This window comes from Palaemon carinicauda, chromosome 8 (assembly GCF_036898095.1).
Source record: "Palaemon carinicauda isolate YSFRI2023 chromosome 8, ASM3689809v2, whole genome shotgun sequence".
NCBI classification, from domain to species: Eukaryota; Metazoa; Arthropoda; class Malacostraca; order Decapoda; family Palaemonidae; genus Palaemon; species Palaemon carinicauda.
Genome location: NC_090732.1, coordinates 110,842,752 through 110,860,724, shown reverse-complemented (window position 1 = coordinate 110,860,724; position 17,973 = coordinate 110,842,752). Strand labels below are relative to the sequence as shown.

General features: G+C 37.2%; 1 protein-coding gene across 1 annotated transcript in view; it reads right to left on the bottom strand.

The window, feature by feature from the left end:
• Window positions 1-396: 396 nt before the first annotated feature.
• LOC137645830 (dehydrogenase/reductase SDR family member 12-like) overlaps window positions 397-17,973 on the bottom strand; it is a 73,012-nt gene continuing 55,435 nt past the window's right edge. The window contains exons 7-10 of the mRNA XM_068378807.1: window positions 6,639-6,755; window positions 6,223-6,325; window positions 2,623-2,756; window positions 397-647 (exon numbers count right to left, since the gene is read on the bottom strand). Of these exons, the coding sequence (XP_068234908.1) occupies window positions 2,647-2,756; window positions 6,223-6,325; window positions 6,639-6,755 (330 nt within the window). The 3' untranslated portion in view covers window positions 397-647; window positions 2,623-2,646. The remainder of the gene's footprint in view (window positions 648-2,622; window positions 2,757-6,222; window positions 6,326-6,638; window positions 6,756-17,973) is intronic.

Below are 17,973 nucleotides of genomic sequence, written 5' to 3'. Positions count from 1 at the left end.
TTACATAACCGCAAGGGATTAGTGACAGTATTGCAATGGAAGCTTCTGTGGAAGGGCAGTGAAATGACTAAGGCTCTATTGGAAGGTTTACAGAATCCTTCTTTGGACCATGAACTACAATTATCATTGTACTTAACTTTTATAAGAACGAAGGTCTTGCTTACCTTGTAAAAACACTATCACTTTGGACCTATTATCCTTTTTGGGGTATTGCTCTTTGGAAGATTTAACTTTGAACAATTTATATTCACATCAACAAACATTAGAATTTTTCAATCTATATTCAGGTTACATGCCAATATAAATCAACAATAGCTGGACATTCATGTTTGTAAGAGTGGTGAGACTTTGATGAATGTCATTTAAAGCTTTCAAAATAAGTTACAAAATACAGTACAAATTATAGTAAATTTATTACAAAACAGTATTTTAATATCATCCTTTCCAGGATTAAATAACAATCAAGAGATGAATGAAAAATACTGTATACATCCACATAGTGCTACAAGAATTTCAAATCAATATAAAATAAAATCCTCAGCGAATACTAATAGCAAATTATATTTACAATAAGAGAGCGGGGATGTCCATGTGCAGGAGTCACTCCTGTTTTTGGTGTTTTCCTCTCATTTTGTAATTCTTGCGGGCTGGAAAGTTAATATCCCTTGTAAAACAATGATCTCCTACTGGAAAAGACTAGAGCTGTTTTTAATCATTGAAACTGTTAAGAATTTTATGTTTCTACGTGAATGCAAACCAATTTATTATACAAGTCTAAATATTAATGACAAAGAATCTTCTTTGAGGTGCATTTGACATACATATGTATGAAAGTTTTTCTAAAAAGGGGTGCAGAATAGGAAAACTAGTTTTTATCACATATCTCTGAAAAAAGCATATAAAACTATGCTATCTCTTGGATATACATTATCGAGTGCCAAGTGTGATCTCATACTTTATTACGATAGGAGCCATAATAAAGCAACACAAAAGAAAACCCAAATAATCATTACAGGGATGCCCATAGTTCGTTTATTAATAAGAAAAAAAAAAAAATTGTTACACAAAGTTTCAAGTGCAACGATACCTGAGAAATATAAAGTTGCCACTAGCTTTAACTTACAAAGGTTTTCCTGTATCGCTAAATGAAATCCAAGATGAAAAACAGATTCTTAACAACATGTGCTCGCTCTTCAAATTTTGTACATTATTAAATTTACTTTTTATCCTAAATAATTATAAAAAATACTGTTCTTGTAGCTTATGAATATGTAACGGCTTTTGCTTAAGAATGCTAACCTTGGAGATTTAAGCACAGTATGTCCTCGAGATTTAAGCACAGTATATCCTCGGTTTACTGAAGTCACCCCCTACATTAATTACTTGCTAAGCTACAACCCTATTTGAAGCAGGATGCTATAAGCCCAGGGGCTCCAACAGGGAAAATAGCTCTGTGAGGAAAGGAAACAAAGAATAATAAAATATTTTAAGAAGAGCAACAACATTAAAATAAATATCTCCTATATAAACTATAAAAACTTTAATAAAACAAGAGGAAGAGAAATTAGATAGAATAGTGTGCCCGAGTGCAGTATAACAAAGAAGTCTGGGAGATAAAAACACGATGATAGAGAAACTAACTAGGACTGAAGTAACCAGAAAAGCTCAGAGGAAACAACAATTCTGAAAGTCTACACAAAAACAGAGGCAATGACAAGCCAGAACAGAAACTCAGGGACACTCAGGCACCATCTTACTGTTTTCTTCTGCTAGCAAAACAGCATAATGGTCCGATGCACTTGCGTGAGCTAACCCACCTTTCGTTTGAAGTCGAAAATCATTCTCAAAATAGCCAATGGGAGATATGTCCTGTCCATGAAACGTCATAAGACTAGACTAGTAACCTGAGGACCTACTGTATATAGTAGATTGGTGCCTAGCACAGTACTGTACAGTAATTACAAAAGAACTAAGAAAAACATTTCTGAAATAGGCACAAGGAAATACTACAAGCAAATTATAAGGTACATATCTTATAAGCAAAACATTATGATGATGATTCAACACAGATATGTATTTATCCACTTACTGCATAAAAAAAAAATCAACAAGCAAACAAAAGAAAATAGTGATGCAGCTGTAAAACTATAAACATAGTAAAAAGTAGAGATGAAATTAGAAAAAGATGGTATGGGAAATCTCAAAACCAAAATAAAGGGTACAGTAGTTTAATCAGACCTCTGAGCTACAAATCTCAGTTCTTAATGGGGTGGCTGTTAGTTTTGAAGATTTAATTCATAGAGCATCTGGCCACTCCTGTGAGAGATATGATTTCATGTTCGGAAGTTTGATTAAACTATTTTCAAAGCTAACTTGAAAGTGATCAATATTAGCTTGAAGAAATACTTATGGTGGTTTTAGAGGTCTCCGTCTAACAGCTTCATTATAATTTATACAGGTCTGGCTTTGCTTCCTTCAACTGTTATTAACACTGCATTACAGAAATGGAGTATAAAGATAACAATGTAATGTGTCTAATAATTGTAAGAGCTGAACTTTAGAAATCAAAACCTATTTCAACTGGCAGAATCATATCCTTAGGGGGTTGGTAAACTTTCTTACCTTAACATTTTCCAATTAATCTATTTAAGAAAACTGTACTGCTAGTTCTTCTAAGGACTTCATTAGCTTCTCCTCAACATCACTGCATACTTTAGTCCATGCCAGTGGAAGGTGAGTTGATACAGGCGTACGGTCTAGAAAACAGTATCAACAAGTGGGAAGGAATAAATAAATTTCATCATGAAAAACTGTATCCACATTTAAATTGATCAAATAGATTAATAGAAATCATTTATATGAGAATAATAATTACTGATAAATTATCTTTATTGTGGTCACTGAATATAAAAGTACCGAACAAATATTTTCTATAACACTTTTGAGCTGCTTAAGTCATTTTTTATTTCAAAAGAAATTAACAAAAATATAAGAACAGGGATCTGAAAATGGTTTTAAGTAAAACACTCAGTAATTCATATAAAAAGACTTGACTTCAACAGACAGGATATTTTCAAATATTTAGACAAGATATTTTTAAATACCAGTACGGTACAGTATTAATTTTGTTACCTTTGCTTAATTCTTAATTTCTTATGTAATATTTGCTTTATAAGAATATTTGTTCTCAATAAAAAATAGCCTTCATAACGACACTCCTACATGCTTAGAATAGGAAAATCTAGATAAAAATTTTCTTAGTACAGTACTTTAATGTCTAAATAAACATATATCACACTTATAAAACTTGTCTGAAATAACTTTCCAGTTTAAAATAATAACAATTGTGTAATATTATACAGTCTAGTTAACCCCTACTCTAAGATTTTCCATTATATGTATATTACAAAAATATTGATTCCCTATCCTCTTCCTGAAGTCTACCCTGTTTCAAACCAACACATATTGTTTGAGGTCAAATTCTAAAATGAATACCAGTATGAAATGTGTTCCTTGGTATATTAATACTCTGTATTTATTAAAATGGTAAAATTATATTAAAAGAATTACCACAAACAGTACAGTATTGTCTAAAAATAATCATGAGTAAAAACAACATAAATGTATATATCTATAAATAACAAAATGAATAGCCATCCATGTATGTTGATGAGTCTTACCTGTGGTCACATTGCTTATAACTATGAATCACAAGCATTCAATGTTCCACAGAAAAATTATATACCCTATTCTGAGATTTCCAGCATTGAACTACCAATCCAAGGAATATTAGCCTAGATGGGAACACACCTGGTGATCCAACTCCTATGCCGTGATCTTTACAATTTTTACATTATAAAGTTTCATCAGACATGTTAACAATAATCTTGTCCTTACTATTTATATGGAGTTAAATACAGTACATAGTTACATTCATGGGTATTTGGTTTCTATTCTTAAATGGTCTTGGTATCAGGGTTATACATACATACATATACCGAGCACTTCCCCCAATTTTGGGGGTTAGCCGACATCAACAAATGAAACAAAACAAAAAGGGGACCTCTACTCTCTACATTTCTCCCAGCCTGACAAGGGACTCAACCGAGTTCAGCTGGTACTGCTAGGGTGCCACAGCCCACCCGTTATCCACCACAGATGATGCTTCATAATGCTGAATCCCCTACTGCTGCTACCTCCGCGGTCATCTAAGGCACTGGAGGAAGCAGCAGGGCCTACCGGAACTGCGTCACAATCGCTCGCCATTCATTCCTAGTTTTTAACTCTAACCTAGTATCAGTTTCTATTATTTTTAATGTAATAGATTTTTTACCTATAATAATTGGCATGTAAACTAGTGTGGGAGGACACTGTACGAGAGGGCACAACATCCAGAAAGCTGTTACAAAAACCTACTGGTTCAATCGCACCATCCAATGCACTGAGGAAGAAGATCCTCAACAACACTTCCGCCAATAGCAACAGTGCTCACTAAAAATCTGTTTACCACAGAAGAAAATTGAATTTATGTAAGTCTCATTCTTCTGATAGGAGACTGAATGGGGAAAATAGCCTAAATAAAACATACAAGAGGGAAAATGTGGTGTGATGCTTCAATGCAAAAAAAAAGTAGTCTTGGGCCCCACTGTATGAGGAGAGGCCGTATGAATGAAGTTCAAGATGCCAGTGTTTCTTTAAAACTCTTAATTACATGAAAAAAGTGACTGAATGTGTATACTGTATTAAGAATGTAAATAACTAAATGCAGCTACCCGAGTAATGTTGGGTAGAAAATAAGATCCAAATATCAAACAGAAGAAAATATCTCCTACATAACTCATTTATTGTTTACATTCCAGGCAGCCATTGAACCTGCACAATGGCAAGGCAACTGGTAGCTATAAATTATTATATTGAAAATAATAACCACCAACTCAGGTAAGTGGCACAAAACATACCTAATAACCCTGACACTAAAGAAATTCAAAATAAAACAGAAAAAGAATTAAGGTATGCTTTCAACACTTATTTTAAGAAAACATAATTAGACTTTGTCATTGAAGTTAATTCCCTCTGGCAACATTGAAATTGTGAGAACCAAGAAGTGGGGGTGAGGCTGTAGGAGCTTCATTCAAGGGCTAACCCTCCTGGGTTGAGGCTCTTACATTGGCAATCCCCGGAGGATAGGGTATGTAAAGAATTTTTCCTTTTGTTAAATGTCGAAAACACGTATTTCGTAGAAATAAGTTGTAGCCTATGACCTAGCAGTAAAATTTATCAAAATAATAATGAAAGTGCAACTATTTTTGTATAAAGTCATGTTAGTTTGCCTTTCATCAAAATTCAAGCAGTTACATTAATGGTGGCTTACATCGCATATGCTATACCTTTGATAGCGGCGTTATAAAGAACGATAGCAAAACCATTAATTGGACCAATCCCAGAAAATATTATTGGAAAATGGCTACAACCATACATGTTTTCCATTTTTTAAAATAATTCATTGAGCTGGATTGCACACAATTTACAGTGCATAAAGATAATTTTCTCAGGATATTGTAATCATTCAAGTAACTAAGTAAAGAAGTATTTGTAACTAAACAATTTATACTATATTGATAATAATAAATATACATTACATCATATTATAGATTTGTAAAGAGTGCCACACTTGGATTATATTTATCACAATCATGTAAATAGGATTTATAAAACATTAATTCAAAAGTTAAATTAACAATAATTATGTTATCTTCTCAATTTCTCTATGTATATATTTATTAATCCTAGAATCGTTTTACCGATTCCATCTTGCTATTCAAAATTTTCTTCCTCCCCTCTAATCACTAATTACTTTATCATTCTAAATTTTTATTACATTAATCTCTCTAATCATTTGGCTTTTCCAATATTTGCTTTCATCTGTCTTGCTATTAATTTTTTTCCTTTTCTCTATCTATTTACTTTGCGGCAGAATTTCTTTTTCTTCATTCTGTTGTTTTAAAGTACTATTTACAGCAACTGTAATATGCATATGGAGTAAAAAGAAATCCTAAGCTTTAAATTCAGCTGGTAAGTTTCATGAGGCCAACAAATTTTACAACAAAAGATTCATAAAAAAATAATCTATAGAAATTAAATGAAGCCTAAAAACAATTGCTATGTATTCACTTTTTATGTTCTAGTATGGATACAGCGTATTTCTCTATGTACAGTACTCACCTTGGAAAAATAATCCTGACTTATGTAACTCGGCACTAGGAGAGATGGCCAACCAGACAGCTGTGTCTGCTCCTTCTTCAGGTGTTCTTAATTTATCCTTCATCTGACAATTAAAACCAAATTAACCCTGTTAAAATCGCCATTTACATCCTAAACTTATATTGAAATATAAAAATAATGCAAGTACTGTACCATAGCAAAACCATATAACTGTGAACTAAAATAAAAAGTTCAACTCTAACTTTACAAAATTTCAAGACCTAAATGAGTGTTTTTGTAAAAATATTCATGTACAGTAACTAGAAATATATACAAATGAACCATTTCTGAAAAAAAGACAGATTTATGCTTTAAAATGAACTTGAGCAAAAATCAGTTTCTTTAAGTAATTCACCAAATTGCAACACAAGACTTACCTTATTATAGAAGTCAGGCATGGAAGATCGAACAGCTGGAGTATCAGCCCAACCTGGATGCATGCATGAGAAATGTATTTCTGGATGTTGTACAGCTAATCTCTCTGTCATTACAACCTGTTTCAGTTCATGATATACAGTACTCAATTAATATAAAATAAAATGTCATCATAATCATATCTTTAGTATTTGATCAGTTAGCAAACACAAACAAGAAGAGACAGCAAGTACAAGATACTCAAAGTTAAGTCTTTTGTGTTAAGTCACATAGGCAAGGTAATTTTCCATCATCGAAAGATTATAGTAATTATTATTTTTTTTTTGCATTATTGGTTTCTATTAAAGAAAAAATAAACAAACATGATATGCATAAGTCAGCTACAGTTTCAATGGCCTACACCTATGTCATAGCAATTGCTTTTCCCCTGTGACTTCTACAAGAGGAGGAGGGTAGTGATAACTACTTGCTATCAGCTCTACTATCCTGGGATTCACATCCATAATCTTAATGACAACAGTCTGAATGGCATTTAAAATCAAGAGGTAATAATCCTCTTTAATTTAATTCCATTTATCAGAGATAAAGGAGTAGGGAATACCAAAAAATTAAGCATTAGAAAAAGTTTTTATGTATATTATGAATTTAACTTGTAGCAATAGCTGTTTAAATGCAGACGCCTACCTCAAAAGGAAAAAAAAATATCCATTTTACCTTCCTTGTAAAACACCTCCCTCTCTAGCAAGCATCAGGCCATTTAGAAATCAATGGTAATTATATAGCCAATGATACATCATAGTCATACTGTAGTTTGCTTACCTTTCATTCTTATTTCTATCATCATGTGTACCATGATTATTCATGTCTATAGTTCCCCTGTGCTATTTAAATTGTGTTTTCCTTTGTGATTTAGTCTATTTCAATCTAAATCAGGGATGTCTCCTGGAATTGCTATGACTGCTGTGGAGAGTAGTTTAAACAGCTTTGTGAAACATGGTGGCCACAGGATAGTATTTTGTTTTTATGTATGGAGGGAGGATGTTTTCTTAAAATTTCTCTCTTTGATAGCTTTGTTCAGATGATAGTTGACTACTTTGATTGTTGAAACAAAGTAAATGATCATTTATTATAAGCTTTTACAATTTTGCTTTGTTTGCATTCAATTCTGGGGAAAATATAGAGAAGACTGAGAGCCCTAGACTAACTCATTAAGTTCTACCAAGAATATCTAGTGCACCATTCAGCAAGGGTTCTGATAGTGCACAGCACTGAAAGAATGTCCCTGTCTGGCAATCTGTTGGATGGAAGTTCAAAACCCACTCAAGCTCAATAGTTTCTTGGTGTCTGCAAACTCACCATCCTTGTGAGCTAGGGATAGGGGATTTGGGAGAGCTTATAGGTCATTGCCTTTCCCTCCCTGGTCCTAGCTTGATGGAGAGAGGGGTTGTGCACTGATAATATGGATATATGGTCAGTTTATAGTACCTTGTCCTGACTGTCCTATGCCTTGCCTATGCAATTTCTGAGCAACCCATAATACTTTCAGAGCGTACTCCTGAGATTACTTCAAAATATCCTATTTACGTAATCACTGCCATTTTCTGCAAACCGGTTCTGCTCTTCAGACCACTAAGTTCTGGGATAGAAGGCCAAGCAGGTAGTATGGATCCTATTACAGTACTTTCCAACTCACTGAAGTAGGTACTCATGATCAATCATTTTATTTCTATATTAATGGCATGAATATTGTATAGCTTCTATAAATTTAAAGGCATGAATATTGTATGGCTTCTGTCAATTAGAAGGATAATTTTCAAAATATATTGAAGCTTCAAAAAGTCTTGCCCTTCTCGGAAGCTCAAACTCCGTAATGGGATGTCATTCTAGTCCTCAGGTCTCTCAAGAAGGTCGTAAGAGCTCTTGAGATGGGCGTTAGATAGCAAGCTCAGTTATGAGGATGTAGAAGATCCTCCTCCCCTTGCTCAATGGTAAAATATTTTTCTAAATTTTCAATTTGTAGTTCAGTTACAAGAGTTAAATATAAAGTAAATTACTGGACTGTATTAAATACAGGTAACTTTGAATTTATATACAAATTTAATACAGGATAAACAATCAACATTTTTTTCCTTGTCTCATTCATTTAGTAAAGGTACACACACGTCTGGTAACTGCTTGGACCTTGTATACACTGACTCCCCTGGCATGATAACAAGGTTGGTTGGTTCTCCAGTCACGACATCCTATCATGCCTTAATTTCATTATTCAATATTCATTAGCATGTCACTGATATGTCATACTCATGTAGGATTTATTTAAAATCTCAAGTAGACTAGAATGGCATTTTGAGTGATCTTTTAAACTTGAATTCGTCACAATTGTATAATGATGTTGAACTTGTTGTTCTTTTGAATGAGAATCTGGTCAACATAATTGATAGGCATATCCCTTCTTGTGTGATTAAAGTACAGAGTGAAAGACAAACCCTGGTTCGATGATGATTGTAGACGTGCTTATTTGGAGAAGCAGGATGCTTATTATCTTTGAAAGGGTAACATATCAGATTTGACTTGGAATTACTATACTCAGCTAAGAGCTTTTGCTCAAAGAGTTCACGCTTTAACTGAAAAGGAATACAATTTGACCATAAAAGAAATACTTTTCTGATACAGCCTAGGAACATAAGTGGTGGGCTACCCTTAAATCTGCACTCTTTGGTGTACATATAGCAGTTCCTCCTTTACTTAAACCAGATGGCTCTGTCACTCACTGTCCAAAGGATAAAGCCACCCTTTTGGCTGATGTGTTTGACAGTAAGCTGAGTACAGTAATTAGAAACTTGATCTTCCTCATTCCTGTTTTCTTGAGAATAAACTAATTAAAGCTCTCTTGATGAACTTTGATGTTTATAGAGGTGTAGACCCAAATAGTATTTTTCCTTTGTTTTTATAAAAACTGCAGATTTCTTAACAAGAAGAGGTTCTTTTAACACTTGTTGGGGAATTAGTAATGTTACTATACAATGTAAGTGTTTGTGGTAGCTTAGACTGTGCTGATTACTACCAAATTTCCATAACTCTTAGGACAGAGATGTAATTCACCCTGATCCCCACTCGTCACTTTTGCAAAGAAGAGATAAAGAAGGACTCAAATTTGGAGCCATGATCAGCTGAGTTCTGGGTCTTTGTTATGAACTCTGGAATAAAGATGAAGGAGACCTTCTTCCATCATCAAGAATGAACTGTGATACATGAAATGCCTTGCTGCTCCCCTACTTGCTTTATCAAGGCTAGAACTAGTAAAAAGCTGTCTTACGGATCAGCTCACTATGTGTTGCCCATCTCAAGGGATCCTGTGACCTGCCTGAGAGACCTGAGGACTCGAGTGACATCTCATTGCGGGGTTTGAGTTCCCCAGGAGGGTGAGAATGTTTGAAAGTTCTCAAGAGCCTAGACAATTCCCAGGAAGAGGAAAGGTCTAAGCCCTTCAGTCTTAAAACCTGGCTAAAGGCTAAGTGACAAACCTTTCAATGCAGAGACTGAGAAGAGCTTCTCTTGATGAAGTTAGACAAGGAAATTAGCTGATCCAGATACTATTCAGGGTGTGTCTACTTGGGGGCCTTTAGGGTCATTCTGAAACCCAATGTCATCAACTGTCTGTTGATTAATCAGTGAAACAGGCAGAAGGAAGGAGAGGCAGATGCATCCAAATTGTCCTTGGGGTGTTGAATGGCATCCTCAAACACTATTGACAGGTAGGAACTGGAAAGAATACTGGAGGTTTCTTGTTTAATGCAGTAGCAAACAACTTGACCAATGGTAATCCCCAAACAGTTAGAAGCCTTTCCACCATGCAAGGATGTAGAAGGCACTCCGTCCTTACAGTGTGTCCCCGGTGACTGAGCGTGTCTGCTGGAACATTTTCTTGCTTAGAATGAACCTGACAGCTCTACCACACTGTCAACTGCCCAGGTGTGCACCTCCTTTGCTAACTCGCAAAGGGCATGTAAAACAGTGCCCCCTTGTTTGTTAATGTAAGCTACGATGGTAGTGTTGTTACTCATAATGTTACCGAATGCCCTATCAAACTATTGAAAAGCTTGCAATGCTAATAGCACTGCTTGCATTTCAACAGGTTGATATACTGTACAGGGTTTCTTGTGGTACCTTGGATGCATCTGTGTTCAACAGTATTTCCGGAGGTGGCGACTCTAGTACAGCTCCCCTGGTGATTGATTGATTTAAAGTTTTCAGGCATCCTGACATCTGAGGTCATTGACACCGGCTCCCCTGGTGAGGTTTTTGTTGTTCAGCCACTAGGCCGGATCTTCCCGTACTTTTTGTTCTACCGGAATCTGATAGTAAGAGAGATTGCTAGCTGCTGACCAGTGATGTCTCAGACACCACTGGAGCAATCGCTGTTAGAGACATCCCTGTGGGATGAGCCTCTCCAATGATGAAAGTTGTACCAGAAGACAACTGTCACTGGCTAACCAAAAGTTAGTGATTGTTTAGGGATGGGTGAGCTACCTTTCTGAGTCTGCATTTACTATAGTCTGATGGGAAGACTCTCTGCTGCTGCATCTATGCAAACACCCAGGTACTGCCTCCACTGCTTGGGTGTTAGACCAGATTTTTCATAATTGATCACAATCCCCAGATCAAGGCAAAATGGGAGAAGTCTTTCTCGATCCTAGAGTAATTGTTGAGATGTCTAAAGAAGTAAATTCCATTTACCTGGGCACAAGTAAAGATGAGAGTAAACACTTGAGTGAACACTTTGAAAACGGTAGACAGTCCGAAGCATAGGGCCCTGAACTGGTATGATACTTCCCCAAGGACGACGCAGAGGTACTTTCTGTAAGACTGATGGATGGGTATTTGGAATAATGCACTTTTCAGGTCTACAGAAAGCATGAAGTCATATTTCCTGATGAACAGACTGTATGGTGCTTGCCATCTCCCTCTTGAATGGTGTCTTCAGAACAAATTTGTTCAACAGAGAGAGGTCAATGACCGGTTTCCAGCACCTAGATGAATTCACCAGAAAGTCAACTGTGGAAGCCTGGAAAACCATTTTGGACTTCTTTTCCTCTGCCACTAGGGACAGAGCATTCTTCAAGTGTGGGCTAGGTCTGGAACATAAATAGCATAGAAGTAAGGGGAGAGGAAGAGTTGGTGAAAGGTAGGTGGTATATGTCCTGAAGGACTTCTACCACTCTGCTCATGTTGAAAATAGTTTGATAAGCATCCCACCTCACAGCCAGGTTGGGGAGGCAAAAAGGTGAAGCACTGTCCACCCCATTCTTCAAGGAGGAAGAGGCTGGAGGTGGTGATCAGGCTCTGGAGGTCATCAGTCTTCTTCACTGCTAATCTTATAGGAGTGGTGGGGCTTAAAGATCTCACTTTTGTTAACACTGAAGGGCCTCGGCCCTTAAAGGTAAATGCTCGATACATAAGGGAGTCATGGCTCAACTTCCTTCATTTCTCCATTGTTAACCTCTAAGTACTTTTGCAGGAAGAAGGCCAGTCTCAAAATACTGGAGTGTTCCATAGAGATAAAGCCTCCTCTTGCTCCATCTACCTGGTAAAGTGGTCAGTGATGGCATCCCTCCTCTTCAGGACCCAGTTGACCCACTAGTTTATTGACTGGTGCATCAAGAAGGTCACAGCCTTTGCACCTGAAAGAGCCAAGTTGGTATACTTCTTACATGTTTCAAGATTTGCCATATCTTTTGTCATGGGAACGTACAGTAGGCAACAGCATTCAACCTGTGGTTGGTCTAGGAAGTTGCTTGGAGGTTGACCATGAAACCAGCTTCTATGCCAGCAGATTCAAGTGCAGAAAACAAGGTGTTTTTATACACAAATTTCTACCTTTGTTCTTGGTGGCCACTGCTTAATCGATGGGCAGAGAAGATGAGTCTGCACCCTCTAGGAGTCTGCGCCCTCTAGAACTTAGATTATTCATTGTTAAGACAGCACAGGATCTTGCTCGATTGGCTGGAGCGTGGGGAAATCCCTAGTCTTGAAATCTAGAAATTAACAATATCCAAAGCCCCAAGGAAGGTCCGACCATGGTAACTGAAGCGCGGGCTTTAACCCTTGAGGGGTGCCTAAGTGCTGACCAATGGATGTCATTCCTCCCTTAACAAGAGCCATGCCGGCCTCCTTGAGGTGATTATATTCACGAGTGACTGGAAAGACTCTGCTGATACTAGATCAGAATCAGATGCTGTTGGATCTGCGTATACCTCAGTACGTATACCAAGCAGGAGAGCATGGAACCGAGAGGGGTGCAAGCAGATCTTGTGAATGCCAGTCAGTGGAGGGAAAGGAGCATTGCCTTTGATTGTGGGAACTCTATGAGGGTTCTAGGACAGTTTGATACTGGACATTTCGATACCGGACATTTTGATACCGGACATTTCGCTACTGGACATTTAGTGACTAGGATTTTTCGTTACCGGTCATTTCGATACCACTATATATATAAGGCATGAAACGAAATTATAACTATAAGTAAAGAGTTAAAAGTACAAATAAAAAAACTATAAAGACTAAAAGGATTTATTTTGTAAAAAAGAATAAAAAATGAGAAAAGCAACAATATTATCTAGTTAAAAATGTTTAATGTTATGAGCAATGCCACGAAGATATTGGATTTTATTTGCAAGGTCATACTGTTCTAGCAATTTTCTTATACGCTGGTTGGCGTCCCTGTATTTTTTTTTGGATGTTACGCTGTCTCCACGATTGAGATGTGCAATTCTTGTTGCACTGAGAGCCTCTTCACGTTTTAAAGCAGTTATAAGGGACCAAATATTAGGATGCACATTTGTCACGGAGGTTCTTAGTGCATTATGGAATCCTTTAACATAGTTATTGGTGCGTGGCATACCATTTTCAGTGCGTTCATGGACATTCCATAAACGAATTGGGAAGACTGGCTTGACTCTTCGCCTTCGTTGGCCACGACCTCTCACTCCTCCAATATAATATGTTTCAAAATATGAAACAAGCTTTTAAGGAAAATCGTCATCAGTTAATTCCTCGAAGCCATCAATAACATCGTCAATGGGAAGGAAAGCAAGTGCGGATAAACATCTCACTTTTATACTAAAATCATCATCTTGGTGATATTGCTGTTTAAAACCTATTGTTATAACTTGTTTGTAAACATTTTGTGAGAGGTGAAATAGGCAACAGGTAACATCTGAACTAGGAAATATATCTAATAAACTATTGATGGCCGCTTTTTCAAAATCCATCATCACAGTGGCTGGTTCGACATTATGCAAAAGTTCTTTTACAGTAGTAAATAGTCTATTGTAAGAATCTTGTGTCTTATTTGGCAGCAAGGCGAACATTCTCGGAACAATAATGTCGTTGTCTTGAATATGTAAAGTGTACAGTTGATAATAAATAATTGGGCTACACTTAAACGTTCCATCTACTGCCCAATTTTTAACTCTTTTGATGTCACTAATTGCAGAGTCAGTTGCAAATATCAAAATTCTTTCAGTATCAAGTTCACCACTGTCAAACTGTAGCCACTTGAAACCATTATCAAGGTAACAATACTGATCAGGAATTAAATAACCATGCCGTTCCTGAGGTATACGGTACATTATCTTCTACTTGTCTCCAACGTCTGATACTACGACTCAATGATGATACTGAAGGTAATTCTGAAATAGCACATACATTCATACTTTGGGTTTCTTTACATATTATAGTCCGAGGAGGATCTTGTGTAGATCCTGACATTATTTTCATTTGATGATGTGCTAATTTTGATGCCACTCTTACTGCTGTAGCACTGTGATTAAGCTCGCCTACACTCTTAACGATTTTGTTGTCACCATCACCAACATAGGTGTGTACACGGGCTTTACGCAACTATTTTCGCACTACCAATATTGCTTGAAACCATTCTTATTAGTTTTGTGTTTATTATATATATAGTTTACATTTTCCACTAATTTCTTTTCATTTTTAGTTGAAGCAATTAGACGAGGCATGGGTGATACAATAAAAATATATATATATGTATCCGCAAATGCAGCAGCCGTAGTTGATAGCCAAGCGTTAGTAGTAGACTGAGAGTGATATATACATACATTTTCAGGTTCCGATCAATGTTTATATAGTTAAAAAGAATATTTAGACAACTAATTACAAGACATTGTGGCAATTATTTAAACAACCAAATACAAGAACTTTATGGCAATTATTTAAACAACCAATTACAAAAACAGTATGGCAATCATTTAAACAACCACTTGCAAGAACAGTATGTCACTTAAAATAAACTCCAATATATTCGCGTACACATATATATAGTGGTATCGAAATGACCGGTAACGAAAAATCCTAGTCACAAAATGTCCAGTAGCGAAATGTCCGGTATCAGAAATGTCCAGTATCAAACTGTCCGGTCACCCTCTATGAGAAGTGGCATCTCTATGCATCTTGTATGAGAGTTGAGAGTGGTCTTAAAAAACCTCCTGTCCCTATTCCCTATCACTTAGATGCACTGGAAGTTCTCAGTGCTCGGGAAGTTCTTGTGTCGTAGACCAGTTTCAAAGTGTGGGAATACCTCATTTCATAGAACAGTTACAGTGTAGAAAAATCTCCATACAAGGAAGGATCTCAGAATATGGATGGATCTCAGTACATAGTACAATTTTGGTGCATGGAATGATCTTGGGGCGTTGGAAAATCTGTGTGGGTAGGAGTACTGGGATGGAACAGGCGATAGGTAAAATACTTCACTGGTGACTCGAAAGTCACGAACATACAATGAATAAATGCAAGTTTTCCAACCGTGTGGTTGTCTGATCGCTTGGCTTTCTGATCAGTGGTTTTCCGATCAAATAGAGATTGACTGCATCGTAACCGATCATGTGTTGACAAGTGCGTGGGGCCTCAGTACAAGGAGAATGATCTTGTGGCTATCACAATAGAACTGATCATTAAAAGATAGATAATGACAGGGCTGATCGCGAGGAGACTGGATCGTCTTCACGCTCACACTTGTATGAGGGAAGATCTCATTGCTTGTATGAGCAAGGAGTAAATTCGTAGGTTCCTCTTCCACCACGAGTAAACTTCTCTGCTCAGTCACATATGGAGATAAGCACCAGTTGCTGGACTGTGAGTACCTGCACTGTGTACTGATGCACCTTCCTAGGGATGGGTACATTCTTAGTGTAAATTGTCTCTCCCTCGTATAATCAGGGAGAATGTACCAAGACCCCTTCCCTAGATGGTTATGTTCTCAGTGTGCACAATCCCTCCCTTGCGTACACGAGGAGAGATCTGTTGGAGTCACACTAAACTCTGCTTGATCAGCCTTCTGTGACTTTGACAATAACTTTTTCTTCAGGCCAAATGTAGCAGTGTTCACAGGTTCACCCAAAGGCACTTCATTTTGTAAGAGATCAATCATCCAGGAAAGGGAGAAGCAGGATGGCGCCCCTCATCCTGATCAACATTAAGCATGCTCTGTTTGGTATACGACTGAGCACTGATGACAGGAGTGTCAGCATCTGTACTACATACCGAGACACCTTCCCGGGATGGGTTGGTTCTCGGTACCACACCATCCCTCTCATGCACATGTGGGGAGAGATTGGTCACAGTCTACGGGTATGCGACTTCTATCAATTGGTCTTCTTGGACTTTTTCAATGATATCGTCTACTGGATGTGGCAGAGGAGAAGGAATTTGAATATATGCCCTCTATGGGGTTGTGCAAACCAATGACAAAGCTTCCTATTGGGGAAGACACCACGAGGGAACCACAGTGTCCTCCCCTTAAACACTAAGTGGCAGCAAAACCTTTATCTTCTGATGGAGCAATAGCAATGTCTGAAGAATGCAAAATTCCTTTTGTAAAAGTTGTCATCATTGTCATGAGGCTACATTAGTGAGGGACTGACAGTAACAGACATGCTGCCCAACAATAAGGATAATTTGGATAACGGCAGGTTTGGACAGCAAAACTCACATATTTACAGGTTATCCAGAAAACAACTGCTTTCCTTGTCTTCTTACTTTAATATATCCCTCAAACACAACAATCTGCCAACAAATTTATTCTTTTACAAAAGAAAGAGCAAACGTTAACAGCCAGATGAGGCAACAGAAGTACGTCTACAGTACAGCTTGTAGCAAACATCAAAAGTGCAAGCTTTGCTGACTGTTAGGTGGGTGGGGCTTACCCTCTTTCACCCAGTAACTACACCCACCTCATGAAAAGTTTAACAGCTGTTCCAGCTTCAACGATATCATTCCTATTAAAGAACGATGGCTTGTATTTTTGTAGTAACATGCTATACTGGATTGCCGGTTATAGCCTTTAAAGAATAGTAACCATACAGTAGTCTAACCTCAAAAAGGGAAGTTTACAAAGCAGCTACTGAACTAACCAAGAACAGAGCGCAAAGTGAACACCAACATTTAAAAATAGTTGTCTCCTTGATGTACTAAATAGCCCATGGCTGTCTATATTGAAACTATATTGTAAAATATACAAAATAATTATACCTACTTTATGCAGAGAAGGTGAAATGAAGAATAATGCTTATATAAATCAATACACACTCGCATGATATTTATGATATATGTACTGTACTTGAATATAATGGCATTTATAACGTAGTGAATAAATAGTTCCATACAGTAAGGGATACATATATCATCACAGACTCAATATTCAGAAAACATAACATGAAATATGACAAATTCGAAGATAATTTGTATTTTTCCTAACCATACAAACCTTAGCTTTTTACAAAGGGGTTACCTTTTAGCGTAGCTGATATGGCGAGCCATTAGAATTTAACGAGGGTGTATTACCCCAGCGTAGTTAGCGGGAGGGGGGGGTAGGGGAGTGGTAGCTAGCTACCCCTCCTCCCCCTCACACACAGGTGAATACTCACTTTCACTTAGAGGTAGGACTTGTCTTGGGGGACAGGGCTGGCTGGCAAATATGTGTAAATAGCTAAGGTTTGTATGGTTAGGAAAAATACAAATTATCTTCGAATTTGTCATTTGTTCCATAACCGAAATACAAACCACGCTATTTACAAAGGGTGACTTACCCCTTAGGAAGGGTGGAAAGTCCCCAGCCATACTGGCTTTGGCTTTACCTGGGGACTCAGAATCCGAGTGAGTCGCACTCGAGAAAAGGAGTCCCTGCACCTCACAAGTTCCTTGCTCCGCAAGAACCATGTGGCCTACGTAAGCTTGTGTGTGAAGGAAGAAGTGTGACCCGTCCTAGGCAGTTGACCTGGAATTCCAGAAGGAACTCTGGGTTAGGACGTTCCC